This window comes from Nesoenas mayeri (assembly GCF_963082525.1).
Source record: "Nesoenas mayeri genome assembly, chromosome: 8".
NCBI classification, from domain to species: domain Eukaryota; kingdom Metazoa; phylum Chordata; class Aves; order Columbiformes; family Columbidae; genus Nesoenas; species Nesoenas mayeri.
In genome coordinates, this window is record NC_137554.1 from 30,437,109 (window position 1) to 30,458,756 (window position 21,648).

At 49.5% G+C, this 21,648-nt stretch overlaps 1 protein-coding gene across 1 annotated transcript; it reads left to right on the top strand.

Moving 5' to 3' along the window:
- Positions 1 to 1,466: 1,466 nt before the first annotated feature.
- On the top strand, positions 1,467 to 21,322 carry NMNAT2 (nicotinamide nucleotide adenylyltransferase 2; the record flags this gene model as incomplete). Its single annotated transcript, XM_080349271.1, has 11 exons — positions 1,467 to 1,551; positions 15,411 to 15,499; positions 16,213 to 16,280; positions 16,977 to 17,055; positions 17,527 to 17,653; positions 18,298 to 18,378; positions 18,481 to 18,525; positions 19,646 to 19,722; positions 20,690 to 20,791; positions 21,023 to 21,090; positions 21,220 to 21,322. 11 exons carry the CDS (start codon positions 1,467 to 1,469, stop codon positions 21,320 to 21,322), a joined length of 924 nt encoding a protein of 307 aa, XP_080205397.1.
- Positions 21,323 to 21,648: the final 326 nt, after the last annotated feature.

Below are 21,648 nucleotides of genomic sequence, written 5' to 3' on the forward strand. Positions count from 1 at the left end.
AGAGAAAGGGAAACCTGTGTGGGGGAGATGGAGAGAAGTGAGAGGCCAGAGATAGAAACAGCCTTTGAGAGGTGGCTGAAGGCAGCTGCCTGCAGCTCTGCCACCAGTGGCTGGCAGCAGAGAGGACTCTGGTGGCCCTTTCTCCAAGAGAGAAGCCTCATTAGCAGAGAGCAGCGATGCTGCAGTCATACAAATGAGAAATGAAGGCAGGCAGTCAGTCAGTCTGGTACTGGTTTACCTTGCTGTAAAGACTAGTTTTCAGTTCACCCACAACATCTATGTGATGTTGGATTCCTTCAGACAGAAATGGAGGTGGTGGGTGAAGCTAAAGCCTCCCAAGCTGGCTTCCCCTTGGTCCTCCCCCCCCAGAGAAGGCTGTTGCAGTGATGCTGCACTGAGGCTGGGGCAGCTGGTAGGCCCGAGTGTGTCCCAGGCTGGGGGTGTAGCTGTTGGGGTGTCTGGGGTCATCTGAGCAGGACAGGGGACAAGCACAGTGTGGCTGCTTTCGAACACCAAGTTTTGGGGGTGATTTGGTGTGTGTTACATCTCAGGTCTGAGGAAGCCAATGCATTCCCTTTGTTTGGTGGGGGTGGCATAACCCCTGCGTGTATGTGTGTAGGCATCTGCCACCTCTCCCCAGCCCTCTGCAGAGCAGGGAGATGTGTCTCTGTGTACCTGTGCATACACATGTGAAGTAGTGCACATGCATGTGCACACACAGAGGGTGTGGATGTTTGCATGTACATACTTGTTTGTCCCAAGTAACAAGTGATAAGATGAGAGGAAAGGGCCTCAAGTTGCACCAGGAGAGGTTTAGATTGGATATTGGGAGCAATTTCTTCCTGGAAAGGGCAGTCGGGCATTGGAACAGGCTGCCCAGGGCAGTGGTGGAGTCACCGTCCCTGCAGGGGTTGAACAGACACATCGATGAGGTTCTTAGGGACGTAGTTTAGTGCCAGGGTTGGGTTAACGGTCAGACTTGATAGTCTTGAGTGTCTCTTCCAACAAAAACGATTCTATGTGTGCATGCCTGTGTGCACATGCATGTGTAGAGGTGTGTACATGCATGTGTAGAGGTGTGCATGTCTCTGCAAATGTGTGTGCACATATTTGTGCCTGTGCAGGTAGATGTGTGCATATGGGGGGGTGTGCACATGTGTGTGGGCATACGTGTATATGTGTGTATGCATACATGTATGTGTGTATACACATATATGCGTGTGTACACACGCAGGTGCCTGGCTGCAGCCCCCACCCCCAGGGCAGTGTACGGATGCACCGTGTGTGTCTGTGCCCGCGGAGGTGTCCGTGCCCCTGGCTATGCCGGGGGGGGCGGTCCCGGCCCCACTCCCGCAGCAGCGGCACCGCCCCCGTTCCCTCCCTCCTTCCTCTCCCTCCCGCCACCGCAGCCGCACCGAGACACAAAAAGCGGCTGGGGCAGGGCCGGGCAGGGCCGCGCCGCCACCATGACGGAGACCACCAAGACCCACGTTATCCTGCTGGCCTGCGGCAGCTTCAACCCCATCACCAAGGGCCACATCCAGATGTTCGGTCAGTCCCGGGCAGGGGTTTGCAGGGGGCGGGGGGTGGGGAGGGAGGACGTTTCGAGGGGCGCAGCCGCGGTCCCCCGGGAGCGGGGGCCCCGGGCGGGCGCTGTCCGCGGCAGGTGGTGCTGAAGGCGCTGCGGGGGGAGGCGGAACCCCACCCTCGGCCCCCAGCCGTGGGCTGTGTTTCCCTTCGGATAACGGGCTTCCCCCTCTGCACTCACCTCGTCAGACCGGCGGCTTAAAATAGCGCCAGGAGCCCCCACAAGCCCCCCGGGGGTCCCTCCCAGTGCTATTTCTAAGCTGACATTTGCCCATTAGGTCTCAAGCCTGCGGTCGCTGCAGCACTTCTATATCCTCTCTGACCGGGGAGCGAGGGAGGGACCGGGCCAAGCAGCTAAAACCAGAAGTGAACAAAAATATGGGCAGTTAATTGAAATACTAAGGTACCCAACCATTAGATCGATAATAGTGGGAAGGAATCCGAAGTGCTCATGTGAGGTGACTGATATTACCGAGCATCAGTGAGATGATCCAAATGATGGGGATGCTGGATTCACTGCTACAGCCTGTTCAGGCAAGACAAGAGGGAGGAAGGGATGGAGGAAGGGCAGTCTCTGTCAAAGGCAGTCTGACGTGCCATAAATACTGACGGTTCGGGTAAAGCTCGAAATGCCAGGAGATCTCTATGTAAACAGCGACTTACCTGGGTGGGGAGGAGTGAGGGTGAAGTGTCTACTGCAGACCATATAAAGCACAGGGGTAGAAAAATCAGCTCCTCTAATGTCCCTTCTTGGAGCACAGAGAGAGGAACCATCCTTGATGTCTGACAGGAGATTTGAGGCTGGTGAGCAGATGCTGAAGTTCTCATGCTACAGATGAAGAAGCATCCTTGGGGTTTCTAGAAGCTGTAGATAAGTTTCTAAGTGCAAAAATAACTGAAGGCAGCTTGGGGTATTTCTGAGTCAGACCTTGTTTTCGTCGATCATAATGAGTTTAGCAGCAGGCTAGAAAATGATGGGTTTCTGGATGCAAATGATCATATTGTTATTCCATTTCATAAGTGACAGCAAAATGTAGTCCTGGGCATCAATATACCTGAAACTTTAAAAAAAGCCTATTAACTAAGGTTAAAACAATTGCAAACAACAAGGAACAAGAGTAACTACTTAAAAATAAAAACAATAATTAAATGAAATTACAAAGACATTGATAGAAGCAACTATTGATAAAACAGATTTCTGTAATCCACATTATTTAGTCCTAGATAATATTTTTATTAAGAAAAATAATTCTAAAATTATTAACATGGCACGTATTCTGTGGACTAAAAGCCACCAACAATAGAGATTTTAGAAAATAAGCATTAGTGAGATATTGGTATACAGTGGGTGTTTTTAGCAGACTCCTGATGAGATTATTTTTTTACTCAGTGCTGTTCGGTATCTTTATCAATGACCTGGAAGAATATATATAATCCCTGCCAGTAAAAAGTGCCGGTGACCCCAAAGCAGGTAGAATAGCAATTAATGATGGTAATGAATCAGTTGTGCTTCTTGACTCAGGCTGTTTGATCAAAAGGGCTTGTTCAAACAGTGAAGTCAAATGCAAAGTCATATGTCCAGCCAGGAGGAATGCACATCAAATATAAACAACAGGCAAATGTCTTCTGCCAAACAGTGGCTGTGTCGAGGACTGAGGAACAATTGTCTGTAGCTCACTGAATACAAAGTCTATGCGATGCTGTAAATAAAGCAGCAAATGTAATCTTTGCAGATATAAGCAGAGGAATATCAAGCAGCAGAAGAAAGGTGGTATTATTTTCATGTACAGTGTTAGCAAAACCCTTTTTGGAAGAACAGTAACTAGAATTAAGTTAGCTCTGGAAACCAGGCTTTGTGGCAAGAGTCTAGAGAGGCTCAGCCTAGATCCATCCTTAAAGATGTTAAGGAGTGATTTGATGATGGCCTTTAAGTATCTGCATGGGGGAGGGATACGTGGTGTGTGATGGAAGGGGACTCCTTTATTCAGCAGACTGAGGAGGTGCCACGAACAGCTTTGGATACCGCACAACTTCAACCTGCAAATATGATGTGTGGTTTTGAGCGAAGCTAATCAAGTAGCAGGAAAAGGTACTTGGGTACTTGATTGATGCTCCGTCACCTGAAGGCTGTTAGCTCAAGACTCGGACACATTTCAGGAAGACATGTTTTAGCTCAAAGAGGAAGGCTTGATGTGGAAATTTTCTATATATGTCCTGTAGGCACATTGGAATATAAGTTGAGATACCTACTAGGGACAAATGAGTCTTCTACAAGGAAGCTACACAGAATTTAGCTTCTAAATCCCTGTTCATTTTTGTTTGAGAAACACTTCTCCCCCAAGCCCAAAAGAAATATCATGTGAAGCCATGGAAATCTCAGCCAAAATCTGCATTATTCCTTTAGCTCTGTGCTGTAGGAATCCAATCGAAACAGTACTCCATCCTGTAAATGTATTTCAAAGAGCTGAATTTGTGCAAAAGGATGGACTTTATCTTTCAGACAGAAATTTGGGCATCATGAGACTGATAGAGGCATTTTTTTGTTTAACGCAGAGAGACACAATTTATTTGACATGTGGCACTGAGCCAAAGAAAAATCTAACATTCGCACTGGTATGCCACTGTAGACATACCATTGTACGCCAACCATCATTTCTCTCAGACTGGATTTTGCCATGTTTTATTCAGGCCAAAAGCCAACCTTTGCCCACAGGATTTTTGCCTGAATAGGAGACGGGTTAATTGTTTGGAAATCTCTTCTAGTGGGGGAGAGGTTCCCACTGGGTTATTTTTTCCACCAGTCATATGGATTTAAGACTCAGTATCATCATTATCCTTGAGTTTCCAGAAAGGTGGGATTCTTGTTACAACTGCTGAACTTACTGCAACAGGGCTCCCTCCATCCTCTGCCAGTTAAGAGACTGGGTCACTAGGGCTCCCCAAACGAGGCTGATTCATGTCTGTGTATATAAAATGAATACCATACATGCAAACTAATAATTCACATAAGATACATAATATAATTAAGAAGTAGGTGAGATGCAGTGCTGTACAGCCATCCATACCAAGGGGTTGAGACAAACACCCACATTGCCCTGAAAACACTCCGAGTTATTTGTGGTATCAGATGTGCTTTGAGATGTATGTATGTTCTGAGTCACAAATTGGAGTTGTATTTTCTACCTTTATGTGGCTATGGGAGACAGATTAGGATGATAATGTCAGGGATAGGAGAGAAGAGGGCAGAGGTTGTTTCTAAAACTTGCTGCGAACGTCATTGGGCTTCAGCCTGAAAGGAAAATCCATTTATATCCTAAAGAGGCAGGGAGAAGGAAAAGCAGATGTCATGCAAAAAAAGTCTTAAAAATTTGAGAACAACAAGATTCAGAACAAAGACCTGAGCATGGGGTAGATGCTTAACCCTCCTTCCTTGCAGCCAGCTCAGAAGGGGAACCTCTGAGACATTCCCCTGGTGGCTTTGACACCTGTGGGGACACATGGAGCAGCACAACACTGCCAGCAGTGGGATTTACTGCCTAAAGAACACCTCCCTCCATCATGGCCTCACCGCAGGTCACCTACTGCTTCCTTCCTGTGCAAGTGATGCCACCCAAAGGACAAAAGCCAATGAGCCAATGTGAAAAGCAAAATCTAATCTGCGCAGCCCTGCTAACGCACCAAGGCCCATGCTGGCACTCTTCCAGCTGAGGAGCTGGTGCTTGCTTTAACAATTAAATCATTTCCTCACCTTGTCCCAGCTCAGAAAACCCCAGCACAGCTGTGTCCTCCTCCTACCTGAGGTTCAGAGCATGAAAACCACTGGGCAGCCCTGCAGAGGAAGGTAGAAAGTGTATTTTTCGATCAAAAAGCCATGGTGGTCTTGAGTAAAATCCTGGGATTAAAGTCATCACCATGCAAGGTCAGAGGCTCCAAGGCTTGTGTGGTTCTCCCTCGTGGTGGTTCAGGGTTGAAGAGGGAGCCAACAAGCTGCCAGTCGGAGGGAAGATGCTGAGCGAGGTTTTTCTTAGCTCTGCGGGGAAAAGCGCTTGTACCATCACACAGATACGTGAGAACTGAAGGCTTATTCTGATGATTTCTGCAAACAGAAGCATGAGGGATTTGGTGGGGGGCAGTGGTATCAGGTTGATCAAAATGCAGTGTTTTGATATTGATTTTTTTTTTCTTCTGTTTTCTTTTTACTTGTTTTTCTTCAATTGTAGAAGAAAGGCCTCTCTGTAAATTCCCATTCCCCATTTTGGCAGGGTAGGCATTTTTTTTCTTGCCTTTTTAAGGTCCTGAAATTCCTCAAAACCCATCCTCTCACATGCGAACTTCTGGCTTCAAGTAAACAGCCTTGCTCGCCAAACACAGTTTTATTTCTGCCCAGATCTAAGAGCAGCCTGACACAGCTTCATCTCCGAGGCTTGGGTCACCCATTAAACCCAACCCTTGCTGACACGTTTCTGTCCCCCTTCCACCTCTGCTTGTTAGCATTTGATCAGCAGAGCTTTATTGGGGATGTCCCTGCCCTTGCAGAGGACACTTTCACACTGTCCTTCCCCTCTCATGGTCACACGGTGCCCGTGAGGTCCAGCAATGTGGTGGGGATGCTCAGAGGTGGGTGACCCCCAAGGAAGGGGTTGGGATGCTGTTATTTCACTCCATTAGAGGCATCTGGCTTTTTGTTACACTGATTTTTTTGGCACTACCAAGCCTTAGATAGCAAATAGGTGATTCGAATCAAATCTGTAGCCTCTACCTGTATCCCGACTGTCTCATCTCCTGCGTGGTGGTTTATGGAGTGAGGGATTGCTCCAGGTCCATTCACGCAGAAGGGGCTTGCGTATTACAGGGTGTTTCAAAAAGATGGACACGATTTCAAATATGTAATGATTTTGAATTGGATCCATCTTTTTGAAACACCCCGTGTTGCTCAGATGTGCCGTCCCCATAGGGAGTCTTGGTACCTTCAATGTTTGAAACTCTTTAGGCGCAGCGTTTCCCATGCACTTAATTTCAAACAGTGCTGAGACCTGGACTCATGCAAAAAAAAAATGTAGCTCGTAATAGGGTGAATCCTGAAATTCAGCAAGTCTCCAACATCTTTCCTTTCCTCACCCTTTTTTTCCTGATTAGAATTAAATGGTCCCTATGTCCTACGAGCATCTGCTACTTGAAGAGAATCTGTATCCCAATCAACAGCTGGGTAAAAAACATTTCTGATGGAAAACAATGAAAGAGGACTCTGCCATCAGAAGTAAAATTCTCCACTGTATGGCTTTGTAAGAAAATTTGAGCAATTAAAAATCCCAGCAGGCTGCTCTTTGGTGATTCAAGGCTGCATTTCCAGAGGAGCAGCACTGAGCTCTGCTGCATCATCTGAAGGTGGTTTTGAGTTGAAGAGATGAAATTTTGCGAGTAAAGAGGGAGGGACAGGCAGGAGCTGAGGCTTTAGTTTCTGGTGTGTTGTTTTAATATCCTGAATTTCAATAACAACTTTTTTTTTAGTATATTGAGATGACTAAACTGCAGGACAGCTTAATAAGAGCATCGCTGCCTGGTACAGAGCCGTGAGGATGAGCGGGATGCCAGCTTGCACTTTGCCCTTTTGCTTAAAAGCAAATATATCTGCAAATGATCAGAATTAAAATTCCAACCCCCCCTGCCCATCTCACAAAAGCTCCTAAGGAGCTCGAGAGAGTCTTTGCCTTTGCCATCTACAACACGAGTAATAAGTTGAGGCCTCTGCAAGTCTGCCATGTGTTTCCATCTCATCTCTGATTTATCGGATGCAAGGAGTCACAGCATCCATGCCACCTCTCAGCAGCTTTTAAAGTTAATTCTGGCCAGGCTTTTGCAATGCCATGGGGAGCTTCTGCTGACAGCCAGGCTGCTGAACTCACAGCAAACAGCCAAAATCTTTCACAGGTAGAAAGGGTCTGGGAGGGCAAGACATAGAATCATAGAATCATTTTGGTTGCAAAAGACCTTTAAGATTATCAAGTCCAACCATTAACCCAACCCTGGCACTAACCCACATCCCTGAGAACCTCATCTCCATCTGTTCAGCCCTTCAGGGATGGTGACTCCACCACTGCCCTGGGCAGCCTGTTCCAACGCCTGACAGCCCTTTCCAGGAAGAAATTGCTCCCCATATCCAATCTAAACCTCCCCTGATGCAACTTGAGGCTCTTTCCTCTCATCGTATCACTTGTTACTTGCCCAACCAAGTGCTCCCAGCTCAGAGCAGTGAAACTGGTCAGCCCAGCCTTGTGCCACAGGGGTGTCACCGACACCTCCACTCCCAGCATTCGCCCAAAACATTCCGAAACTGCAGTTTCTGGGATGCTGTGCCAGGAGGACCAAGCAGCACCAGAGGACTGCAGCCATAGTGCTTTTGGGTGCCATTATATATCAGTTAAAGTCACGTTCCCATCACTGCACCCCATACAGACTGTTTTTTCATGTCCTTTATTGCCAGCTTCCTGCATCTCAAGCATCTTGTCTCCTCTTTATGACCCACTGAGAGGAGGAGTTTTCCCAAGCACCGTATTAAACTCCATCAATAACTACTCAGGGATTCTTTTAAAATATTTATAAGCTTTTAAATATTTAGCAGCATTTATTACGGTCTGTGAGACATTACATTGTCTCCATGACAATGCCACCTCCCAAAATGTGCCACGTACATTCTCTTACTTCCACCAACCATAAACAAACCTAGCAGTGACAAATCCAGTCCTACGACCTCATTCAAAAAAGAAACAGGGGCTCTGCTTCTATTTAAAAACCCTTCATGCTTGCTAAGATGCTCGCAGCTCCTGCATCATCTTCTCTGATACTTTTTAATAGCAGCTCGTGCAATATCAAGGGTATCAATTAGCCGAATGCTAAACCCCAGCAGTGGCAGCCCACATCTCTCATGCGACCTTGGGCATGTCACTTAATCTCTCCCTGTGGATGCAATGCGGGGGGACTTGTGTCTCAGCTTTCCCTGCCGGGCTGCTGCAGGTTTGTGCCGGGTACCATGGTCATGGGGAATGCGGGTAGGAGCGGCTGGTGATGAGGCTGATCTTTGTGCATCAGCTGGCCCAAAATAGATACCCTCACCCCTGCATGTCCTGGCCTCCGAAATACTTTCTGGCAGCAAAGCAGGGGGGCTGAGAAGGGTCCACAGAAATAAGGAAGAAGGCACAGAGATTGATCAGAGACAGGTCCAAGGCCATGTCCCACCACTTGTGGCCAGAAGACAAGGGGCAAACAGAAACAGTCCAGTGGCATAGAATGTGCAGCACAGGTAATCCCACCTCAAGCTCTAATCCTAACCTTAACCCTAGCCTAAAGCACCTGTGGAAAGACCCGACAACCTCCAAGACAGAAAAGTCAGCCTAAGATGGAGATAAAGCCAGGGTAGCTCTGGACTTTGAGACGAGCACTGCAGTTGCTTTCATGGTGCCACCAGTGCCCAACCAAACAGGGCTGGATTTATTGGGATGCGCCTGCATGGAGAAAGCTGGGAAAAGTCTGCAGTGCCCATCACAGCTCTGGAAACAAAACAGGGCCAAGCACAGCTCTCATCTCCCCAAAGCAGCATTGCTTGCTTGTGTTGAAGGTGTGCATCACACCTGGAGAAGGCAGTATAATTCAGGAGCACGCTTTATCTCTCTCCTCCTCCAGAATCAACTAGTTTACTTTAGTAAGCTCGAGCTTAGTAAAGTTCACACCCACAGAAAACTGCTAAATCCATATTTTGGTAACAGAAAAACCTATAGCCTTTCGAAATACGTATTTTCAAGAGCCACTATAGAGCTTCCCCCAGGAGGAGATTAACTGGGATACGTCTGGTTTGGAGCCAGTGCAGAAGGAGACAAATGCAGAGGAGCTCCCCACGGGATGGGTAGAGAGCCCTGAGCCAGGCTAGGAAGGATTTGCTCAGCCTCTGCTCCACCAAGGTTTCTACTTTCACTGAAAACCCAACAGCCCCTTCCCTAAGGAGACCCCATTTTGCTGGGGCTTATTCGTAAGGGAAGGAAGGAAAATCCAGTTTTCCCAGCAAGACTCATGAGCTGGGTTGGGGATGCTGGAAGGCATGGCTTGTGGCTTTGCTTCTGGTGCCTTTGCTTTGCAAAAAGCCAGCGTCAAAGCTTCTTTGGGGGGAAAAGGGGTCTTGAAAATATATCAGCAAAGAGTAGAGGGTTTCACTAAGCTGTGCAGCTGTGTTAATGGGAACGTGACATCCCTTTTGTGGCACCACGAGGGTGAAGTCCTCCCTCGGCTGCCTCCTCTGCCCCATGTTGTCACCAGTGTCCCCCTGACCTTTCTGAATCTCTGTAGGTGGGACGTTTTCTGCCCACACAGTCCCCGTTCGGCCAACACAGACCCCTGCCAGGATCAGCATTTCCAGACACTTTGCCACCAAAGACAAGCAGGGGGTCAGAGTCATGGTGTAGGGCTGAGCCCCACATTGAGGCAACCCAAGACCAGCAAAAAGCCGCCAGGCAAATGCTGCAGGGGGATTTGGGGACCATAAATCCTCAGCTCCTAGTAGGGTTCTAATCCTGCCATGCATCAGCCTGTGCCCATGGGTACAAACTGCTGCCTTTGATGTGCTACAACAGCTTGGAAATGAAAACAGAGCACTTGCACAGGGAAATTAGGGCAGTGGAAAACAAGTGGAGAAATCTGTTGTGGTTTGTTTGTTTATTTTAGATCTTTTTCCTCCATTTTTTTCTTAAACAAAAGGCACTGGGTGACACTGATTTCCCAACCTGTGGCTGGTTAAGATAAGGACTGGGACCTCCCCAGGGACAAACATGGAGGTGCGTGTCCTACTTTGGCCGTGCCACCCCCACCCTGGTGGAAGCAAAATAAGACCATAGCAGGATAATGAAAATATTCACCAGGTTCCTTTCACTGCTACCCTTGTGCTGTTTGACTATATCTGTAGGCCCAGGGCAAGAAAAATCATTTCAAAACAGAGCAGTCATGACTATCTGGAACACCCTCCCCTTTGCTTGCCAAACAGTTTATTTTTGCTCCTGATATTTATACTCATACAGCCACAGAATACCAGCTCTGAGCCAGATTCGCACCACAAATTGATGTCACTTTACTGCAGGCAACGTATTTACATCGCTTTACACCAGCTGGAGAGCTGCTCAGTCTCAAAAACCCTATAGGAGAGATGGATTCCAGCTGAAATTGCTCCGACTGCTTTCTGCCTGGTTCAGCAGCATTGATGTCCCCTAACCTGGTTTGTACTTAAATAAATCCTGGTGCTCAGGGGGACGTTTTACACCAAGTGCTGGCAAATGTGCGTTTTGGTACATTTCTCTCTAAAAAATGAGAAAAATACTGTATTGGAAAAGAAACAGTCTCTCCTCTCCACCATGCACCACATTACAGCATGCACAGCCCTTGCTGACTTTTGGGTCAGCCAGTTAATACACCAGCCAGGGAAAGTTCTACCACCTCTCACTTTTCAATACTGTGTATACAGACACTCACCTTACCTAGAGATGCTTAATCCTTCTCCGAGGGTTTCCCAGCAAGGTGTTTTGGTGCGGTCCTGCAGCAGGGAGCTCAACAAAACATCCTTCTTTACACAAAGTCATCTTCTTCACCCCTTTTTATCTGCTAAGAGTTGCTTTGACCAGGTCAGAGGCTGCCTCAAGCTCTGGGTGTTAAATACCAGGTGGAGGGTGGTCTGCCTTGGTCCATCCTTCAGGTGAGACCCAGAAAGCTGCTGAGCATGTTCCTGCTCTTCCTGTGATACCAGGATGGAGATCTCTGGGCAATAAATTACATCACTTCTCCTTAGAAGTGGTGAGAGTGACATAAAAGTAGGTCCAGGCCCTACCTGGAGGAGCTGGTGGCTGCTTCAACTCACGCAGCATCTCCCCATACTTGTCCTCATGTTGCTCATCTGATGGGCATTACCCGCTCCACCACAGCAGGTGGGATGCTCCAGGGGGGGGAAAAAAAGCTCTTTAGCCTGGGTTGCTTTGCCAGGCTCTTCCTCAGATGCTTCTTCTCAAGCTCTCAGATCCAGAGTTTCCTCCCGGGCTCCTGTGGACCTCCTCACACTCGTTGCCACTTGGAATACTCCAGTTCTGAAAAAAATAGAGGGAAAAATAGGATGCTTTCAATTTAAGTTTGTTTCAATCACATCAAATAGGCTGTTCCTCTACAGCTTCATCTAAGAAACCCAGGTCACCTGGGCCCAGCTAGGTCCCTCATCCAGGCTCCATCTCATTAGCTCTCCAGCAAATGCTCTGCTATTTCTAGGTCAGCTCATGGCGATTCAGTCTTCAACCTTTTGCTACTTGTTTGCTTTAAACTTCTAATTTCACTTTTCTGCTATGAAGTGGTCAACAGATGGTGATAACACGAGTTTCATTAGTCATCAGTTGGGTGGCTATCAGAGCTGGACACCAGTGGGGTGCCTGGGTGGGCTGGGAGGTGGGGGGACCAGCAGCAATGTTTCTCTGGGGTCTTCCGTAGCCTCCAGGAGTTTTCAGGTACTTAGTGGCCAATGCTTTTTTGTGCCTCTGAAAAAAACATCAAAACAAATGTGCAGCAAAGACTGAAGATGTGTAGCATGGAAGTCCCTTCCAAATTTCTTACTTCTACAGTGCCTGGAAGCAGCTAATGGGGTGCAGGGTAAAAAACATAACCGAGCAATTAGCTTGGAGATGAAAAATCATTAAACATTAGGGGGTTAAATGAGATAGTTTTACCAACCAAAAGTCTCCTGGGAATCTGACTGAGATCACCAAAGGGGCACAGAGCTCAAGGCAGGATACACTGGGATCTCCCTAGGCTTGCCTTGGGAAGGGTCAATCCCACAACAAAGAACCACACTCTGCCTCCTCCGCCTGCTTCTTCCCTAAAGAGAAACTTGTCTTGAAGCACAATTAGGGCTTGTTCTTCTAGTAGAAAAGTTGTTTTGTCCCTGTGTGAAGTCAAGGAAATGGAGGTGATGACATGAGGTGGGACAGAGAAAGTGGTGCTGGGGCTGGTGGGAGAGAAGAGCTGGGCTCTGAGATGACTACACTTCTGATGAATACATCACTGGTTTGGCATTCGGAGTTATATCTCTATTTTTTAAAATATATATATACACGCACATCACTCAACTAGACAAGAAACAACTGTTGGCTCCTTTCCTGAGCTGGGCTCAGGGCAGGAAGCAACATTTAGGTCCTGCAAGTGCTGCTAGCTCAATAATAAACCAAACTGTGCTGGCTTATCTAGGTCACTCTCCCCTGCAGGAGAAGGTATTTCAGACAGCGGGAAAGCTCCTGCCTTGCCCTCAGCACCTCATAGCCACGTCTCGCTTCCCATCCGAGGATGTTGGAGGCCAAATTGCTTGAAAGGAGAATGAGGCACCCAGGAAAATGGTTTTGCCTTCTCCCTCACTCGTGGCTGTGCAGCCTCCCCTGCCCCAGATCTTGGGGAGGAGCGATTAATGTTGTGCAAACCTTTCTCACCTCCTTGGTGTCTCGTGTGTGTTTTCAGAGGGTTGGCACAGAGCAGGCTGCACCTTCCATCCCCCGGCGGGGAGAAGGGCGTAAATCACAGTCACTCAGTGGTATTCCTCCATTAAAAAAAAACAAAAACCAAGAAACAACAACAACACCAAAAACCAACAACAACAAAGGAAAAAGGAAGCGGATTAACCGTGCACAAAGTCAAAGCAAATGCTATTTGAAATTACACCTTGAAAAATTGAATGTGAGGAATATTTGATTTCATTAACGTAAGTTTAGGTGATAGAGCAGTGCCAGATGAGCCAAAATGATGCGATTAAATATATTCAGTGAGACCCACCAAAAAGAAACATCTCATAAATAAGCATTGATTTCCTATTGGGGAAGCAGGACACTATTTTTATGCAATTGGGACAAAAATCATCACTTACAATTTTTGCTGCCCTGGAGTGTATCCTCTGGCCAGTCTTTCGCCACCATCAGCTCACAGGAAAGCAGGGCAGCCAGAAAACATCTGAAGTGCATTTGCAGGGGCAGTGAGCAAGGCTGAGGTGTGTCGAGGGTTAGAGTGCGGGGTGACAATAAAACCCTGGCAGATGTATTGTTAACTTCCTCTCCCCTCTTCCCACTAAGGACAGGCGATCGGGAGGGAAAGAAGGACAGAGAGAAGAGAGTTGGAAAAAATTAAAGATGTTTTACTAATGCTGCTAATAAGAATAGAGAAAATAATACAAAATATACAAAACCAATCTTGAAAGTCTCAGCAACTGCAGAGCCGGCAACCGAAGTCCTGGACTGGACTCTGCAGCCAACCGGAGCTGGATTCAGTCTGTCACTAGGCCTCAGTTTGCAGGGACGACTAGCAAGGTCCTCTCCTAATGTCGGCCATAAGCAGAAGGGAAAAGGGAAAGGCAAAGGGGAAAAGGGCCGAGATCCTCGTGATCTCCCACCTTTATATGAAGTATTCACGTGAATGGAATGTTATACACAGTTGGTCAGTTTCTTGGTCACTGGTTTCTTGCCCCTCTCGCGAGATGTCCATCCATGCTTATCAATAAGTTTGCATTCCATTGCTATGTTTACCAAAACATGTGTCTGGTTCTCCAGAAAAATGCAGCTAATATGAAGACTTCAGCTGACAGGCAAAATCACTAAAAGAGAAACTTGTTTTTAACAAAACCAGGACAGGTGTCACCAGCACTTGGGAAGGGTTCAAATGCCACCCCTGTCCCTTCCATCCCCACCATGGCAAGGTTAAGGTGTCACCAGCTGTCACAGCAGGGCTGTGCTGGGGGACACAGAGCCGCAGATGAGAGCTCTCCACCGCACGAGCACGCTGCCGGTGGGCTAATGCACATCTTGGCAGGGTCCATCACCGGTAGCTTATTTATGTTACAACATTTAAAAGCCATGCAAGGCTGGCTGGGGCATTAAGGACCATTTACACCGGAAAAGAAATGAGCTTTTCTTTTCAGACCCAACATCCTTGTGTTGGTGTTGCAGGCTATAAAGTGCTCATAGAAAATAAAAATACCTGAGGGTGTTTTCTGGGGTCCAGGGCAGTCTCTGGACATCACAGGTATTCAACAGGCAAGAAATGGGCAGGGAAACTATGACAGAAGCTGAGCTCAACAACAACAAATAGGCCAGGAGCCCTTGTCAGAAGGGATGGTCCATGTCAGGAGAGCCACTGGTCACCTTTTAGCTGCTAAGGGAATTTTTGGCTGGTAGACAGCTGCAAACCGGAGCAGGTGAGGAAGGGAGAAGTTACGAGGAGAGAAGGGGTGCACATAGTTTGCTAACAATGAAAAATCAAAAGGAAAGAATTTGTCTGCAGGCAGGGAATGAACAGCTTCATGCATCACCTCACGAGCTCTGTCTGGCTGTTCCAGGACTACCAGAAGAACCCTGGTGAGGTGGTTGAAGGTGATCTGGGGTCTGAAGGTGATTTAGCTTTTGCCAAAGACCTGCCCTCTCCCCACCAAATTGTCTTTCTTGCGAGGTCTGGAGGTCCCCAGGAAGGTCCATGCTTAGCATCACCAAGGATGAGATGGGCAGTCAGGATGCATCCAGTCCTGCCCTTAGTTGCCTTCCCCACCCAGCACTTCCTGCACTGGGATAGAATCATGAAATCATTTTGGTTAGAAGAGACCCTCAAGATCATCAAGTCCAACTGTTAACCCAGCACTGGCACTAAACCATGTCCCTGAGAACCTCATCTACGCAATGATGAGCTGCTCAATGGGTGCTGGACAAAGCCGGTGGGTGATAGTGGGGTTGATGGGTCCAGCTGAATCCCCCTGCACCCTTTTCCTTGTCCTCCTCCTTCAGAGCGAGCCCGGGACTACCTGCACAAGACTGGACGCTTCATTGTCATCGGTGGCATTGTCTCACCCGTGCATGACTCCTATGGGAAGACGGTGGGTTGTCCTCATTTCCCTTTCTTTCTCCTGTGTGTGTGGTATCTCTGAAGCCAGGCAGGAGCACTGGGAAGTGCTGCATGCATCTATGATCCTTTATGGACCTCTTCTGCCCAGGGCAGCTCCTGACCATGGGAAAGCCTCCGAGAGGAGGGAGAGGATGAAACCTCTCACTCTTTAGATAAAAACTGCAGTGAGACCCTACAACCAGCTGAAGTACTAGACAAAAAGGACAAGTGTTCTCTCTCAAAACAGTAGTGGTCATCTTGTTGGGTTGGGTTTTTTGTTTGAACCATTTCAAAGACAATTTTTTGTGGGGCTGGCAACACTGCAAACAGGGACCTTTAAAAGCACTTTCTGGGTTGGGAAAAATCCAGATTAGGATAGGAGAGAGTTTTCTCCTCTCCTGAAAACTGGAGGAATTTCATCAGAAACCACTATCACTGGGTCTGGCCCCACCAGCTCAGGGCTGAGAGTAGTGGTGCTGAGCAGACCTCACTGACTGGTTTGTAGCTGGGATTGAAGCAAGGCTGGGATTCTTCCTCTCCAGCCAGCAGGGGCTTAAATAAATGTTTGTGATCAGGAACAAATCCTTCTGGCTTGTCTCATCTGAGCGAGCCTGATGCTCTGCCCCAGGAAGGGTTGCAAGCCCAGGCTGGCCAGGGCACCCTGCTTGCATCCCATAACCGTTCCCCCATCACTCTCTCTTGCAGGGTCTGGTCTCAAGCCGGCACCGCCTGACCATGTGCCAACTGGCCGTTCAGTCCTCCGACTGGATCAGGTGAGGGGCAGAGCTCGTACCTACCACAGCACCGGCGGCCCTGGCAGCCCTTGCCCCTTCCCTGGCACCGTGAGGGCAAAGTCCTGCATGCAAAGTGGAGATGCCACCGGCTGCTAGAGATCCAGGATGGATTTTCTCCTCTCCCAGGCCAAGCTTGATTAAAAATCGGAGGCCTTCCTCTCCTAGTTCAGCAGAGGACTGATCAGGAGTGTTACATCATCCTTCAAGGAGGCCCTTTGGCTTTGGGTGGGGGGTCTCACAAGCCACTTGTTGAGTCAGTGATGTCTAAGTGAGGCCCAAAGTCACCCAGCCCACCCCAGCCTTGTGCCCTGGCACCTTTGCTACACCTGCAGCACCAGCCCGCTGACTCCTCTTCCCAGCCTTGCCACATGGCATCTGACGGATGAGGTGGGACCAGGAACATCTCGGGAAACAGGGTTGTAACACATATAATTACAACCAAGCCAAATAAACCTCATTAGTTGGATACTAAGAGTGGAATGGTGTCCAGGCACACACTCAGGTCCCCAGGGCTGTTTGGGACAGCTGGGTGGAAGGGCTGGAGGAAGACATAGTTCATGGGGTGATGGTGGCTACTCACGGTGCTGCTGGATGGCCCAGTGGGGAGCAGTTCGCATGGCAAGAGGTCCAGGCAGGTCATCAGTGAACACTGTTGCCTTGCTGTGCTCCCCGCAGGGTGGATCCCTGGGAGTGCTACCAGGACACCTGGCAGACCACCTGCAGCGTGCTGGAGCACCACCGGGACCTGATGAAGGTGAGGCAGCCCTGGCTGGGGTGTGGGGAGAGCGAGGGAGCAGGGCTGCTTTTGCAGCAGCACATGGGCATCAAACACCAAAATATGGCTGGGACAGACTCAGCGAGGTGTGAAATTCAGCAGGTGGGGAGCAAAAAAACCCAGGGTGAAGAGTCCCTCCAAAGCCCAGGCAGGCCTGAGAGATGAGACAGGAGGTGACTCCCCTCAGTGACTGTAGAGACAGGGAGGGAAGGACTGCTGCCATCACGTGGATATAGCAAGCAAACCAAGGATAGAAAACACAAAAGCTCATGGGCAACCCAAAAAGGAGGCACAGAAGTAGCAGGACATGTAGTGCATCCAGGGATTGTTGTGTTTCTGTTACTGGAGACGACCTTCAGCCTGGGGTATGAGGGCTCGATACAGGGGTTGGGTTTTGGGAGGCAGCTGGGATGAAGGACCTGTTCCAGCTACATCTCTCCCTCATTGCAGAGAGTGACCGGCTGCATCCTCTCCAATGTCAATACCCCCTCCATCACCCCTGTGATCGGCCAGCCGCAGAACGAGTCCTCGCAGACCATCTACCAAAACAACAACGTCTCCAACAAGCCCACCGCAGGCAGGTGGCAGCAGGTTATGTAAGGAGGGAATGGCCACCCACTCCTCACCTCCCAGACAGGGCTGCCAAGTGTTAGGAACAGTGCTCCATCACCTTAATTTTGGGTCAGGTCGGTTTATTGGGCTCCATGCCCTGAGCCCGGGTGGAATGCAATGGAGGAACTGGTTAGCACCCAGCACAACAAGGGCAGCCCAGAACATCTTTAAACGTCTGTGAAATCTCCCTGGTCTTCAGCTGGATGATATTCAGGCAGTGAGAGCAGCCAAGAGAAAGGCTACCTGGTACCTGTGGGGTGCATGCAAAGGACAAGCTGGCAGGAGAGGTGACACTGCTGGATCCCCCATGAGCCAATGGGATGTAGGACATGGAGGTATTAGCTGGGCAGAAGAGGGAGGATTACTTAAATCCCATAAAAACAAACATCTCATGATAGTTTTTTTAGTGATTTTAGCTATCCGGCCGCTCTCTTCAGGGCACAGCATAGCACTCAGGAGTTAAGAACACAAAAGATGGGGAGATGCTGAGAGCGGTTCCCACCCGTGGGCACAGGAGCATCTTGCAGGATCAGGGTGTCTAGAGTGTTCATAGGGGTCAGTCTGCCAGGGCATCATTGTCTCTGGTTAATTTTTCTTCTTCACCTTTAGCAAAAATTCTGGGGAAGGTGGGAGAAAGCCTGAGCCGGATTTGCTGCGTTCGTCCACCCATGGAGCGCTTCACCTTTGTGGGTAGGTAGAGGAAAGCTCCAGCATTGCCTTGGCTTCAACACCATCCTCCAGCCTTCCTGCCAGGTTGGGCACCAGCAACTCTCTTGTGCTTCCCTCCCGCAGATGAGAACGCCAACTTGGGGACGGTGATGAGGTACGAGGAGATCGGTGAGTACACATCCACCTCCCTCTGGCTCCTCTGGGCTGGCACTACAGGCTCAGGAGAGGTTGCACAACAGATCTGGCAGGGAGAGAAGGATGCTGGAGCTTCATCCTGTCCCAGTGCCAGCTCTCAGGGGTAAAACCAGAGCAGCACTAAACTGTCCAGAGCCTATTCCTGAGGGCAGAAAAGCAGCCCAAACTGACCATGCCACTGAGACCCAGCTCCCAGCGCTGGCACAGACCCACTGTGGCATCGTGCTTTGAAAGTCACCCCATAGAATCACAGGATCATTTTGGTTGGAAGGGACCCTCAAGATCAGCAAGTTCAACCTTAACCCAACCCTGGCACTACCCCACATCCTTAAGAACCTCATCTCCGCATCTGTTCAACCCCTCCAGTGATGGTGACTCCATCACTGCCCTGGCCATCCTGTTCCAATGCCCAACAGTTCTTTCCAGGAAGAAATTGTTCCTAATGTCCAACCTATACTTCCCCTGGTGCAACTTGAGGCCAAGTGCCATGAAACCTTCCCTCTGGCAGTGAGATCACCCACATCCTCACTTTGTCCATGGCCCCAACAAGCTTTTCACTCAGCAGCAGGAGGGATTTTGGCAGCCTAAGCAGCCAAAGTAGAAAATTTTTTCACACTGAGGGTGGTGAGGTCCTGTCCCATGTTTCCCAGAGAGGTGGTGGATGAACCATCCCTGGAGACATCCCAGGCCAGGCTGGACAGGGCTCTGAGCAACCTGAGCTGGTAAAGATGTCCCTGCTCATTGCAGGGGTGGCACTGGCGGAGCTTTGAAGGTCCCTTCAACCCAAACTGTTCTATGATTCTATAGCATGGAGAAATTACTTCCTTCCCCTGGTATACCCCGCCTCCAGGTCTGGAGTGCAGCCATAGCAAGTGCAGCAGCATAGGAGAGGAGCTGAAATAAAATAAGGTAGAGGTGATTTAATGTTTGGTACCAACAGAGATGTGAGAAGGACCAAAGGATCTTTAGTGAGACTTGTTTTGACAGAGGAGGTCTATGTGGAAGAGAATCCCCATAAGCAACACAGTGGGATGGCAATGGGAGGTGCTCACCATTGCTCCCACCTCTCAGATTCTCTGCTTCTTTTCTTCAGAGCTTCGCATCTTACTGCTCTGCGGCAGCGACCTGCTGGAGTCCTTCTGCATCCCTGGTCTCTGGAACGAGGCAGATGTGAGTCACCACTGCTGGGTGCCTCTGTGCTCCTCTTCCCCAGGCTCACTTCCTCCTCCTCCTCCTCTGCTCCCCACACCCAGCACTCCTGTGAGCTGCTAAGGTCCCTCAGGATGGCGGGAGTTGTGGCCACCATCCCCACCTCCTCTTCCATCCCAACCCTCACCTCCCCTACACATGGGCAGCCTGAGGGATGGGGCCTTCTGCACCCAAGTCACCAACCCTGCCCAGCTGCCCCTTCCACAGCCCCAAGCCCTGCTCCCTCTCACACAGAGAACATCACCCCAAGTACAGGTAAGCTTGTCCCAAGGGATTTCCAAAGGCTCTGCTCCCACTCCTCGTCCCTTGGAAGGAGCCAACTTCAAGTAGATGCAAGTCCCAGCAGAGTGAGGTGTGGCGGTAGGAAATAGGTTTGCAGAAGTTGGCTTGACATTAGAAATTAAACACACAGCCAAATCTACAGCTTTTGCATATTAAAATTTGCTGACCCAGAGCTCTTTTGAATGAGCCTGGATTGTCCTGAGATGGGTAAGGCAGTGGGAGCCATACCCATGCAGTGAGAAACTTGGCCACCAGCCTTGGCGCAAACTCGTTTTTTCTCTGCTCAGGGCAGAACAACCCTAGAAGACCTCTGTCAGGACAAACACATCCATCCTGCTCCTAAAGCCTTCAGCGAGGCAGAGGTCATGTCCTCCTCAGACAATCTTTCTACTATGACAAGCCCTCCTTAGCCTCAACATCTGTTCATAGGATTTAACCCTCTTCTTATTTCATCCACTGCAGACCGCTCACCACTCCTTGATAAATCCAAGTTTCTGCCAAAGACTGTCCAGATAGCCTCAAATTCACTTTGTATGTCCATCCAGACCATGGCCTGGCTTTCACGGCATGGGGAGGGGTTGGCAGATGGTGGCAGGTCCTGCGTGGGACTGTTATGAAAGCTCTCCTCACTTTGGGTTGCTCCTAGATGGAGGTGATCGTGGGGGAGTTCGGGATCGTGGTGGTGCCCCGAGATGGAGCAGACCCTGACCGGATCATGAACCACTCCTCCATACTCCGCAAGTACAAAGTAAGTGGATGCGTGTGTGGCTGGGGAAGGGTGTGAGAGGACCCCCCCATCCTCTCTTTACCTACTTCTGCCACAGGACACAGAAAGTCTCGAGGCCAGATGCTTTGAGCTGCTAGGTGGGATAAGCAATGGGGCCACCACACAGCAGCCCCCAAAGGACAGCAGGGCTGGAGGGACAGACACCTGCTTTCAGGCCATCCCTTCATTCCTCTCTTCTTCCTTCCCCTGCAGAACAACATCCTGGTGGTGAAGGATGACTCAAACCACCCCATGTCAGTTGTCAGCTCCACCAAAAGCAGGTGGGTGACTTCTGCTATGAGGTGGGGAGATGGGTGCCCCCAAGCCAGCCTCTCCATTTGTGTGGACACCAAGGTGCCACCCAACCCCCCAAGTGGGCTCTGACCCCTTCTTTCCTTCCACACCCCCAGACTGGCCCTGCAGCATGGGGACGGACACGTCGTGGATTACCTCTGTCAGCCCGTCATCGACTACATCCTCAAGAGCCAGCTCTACATCAACGCCTCCGGCTAAGCGCCAGAGGCCTCGCAGCGAGACAGCCCTCGTGTCCCACCTGCCCACAGCTCTTCATCACTCTTGTTTCTCTCTCTCTGAGTCCATGTCTTCATCTCTCTCCCCACCCCATGGCCTCCTGACCGCATCTGCCTCTCACTCCCAGCGCCAACGCTCCATTGTTCAGCAATGTCCAGGGAACCATGGCATGGCCCTGAGGGGAATGGTTTGGTCTCTTTTTTTCAGGGAATTGCCCTCCCCCTCATACATAGGGAAGGAGGGGAACCAGTAAAAGAGTGATATGCTTGGTGCACTCAAGGTGGGGCAGTTCCAGCACCCCCTCCCAG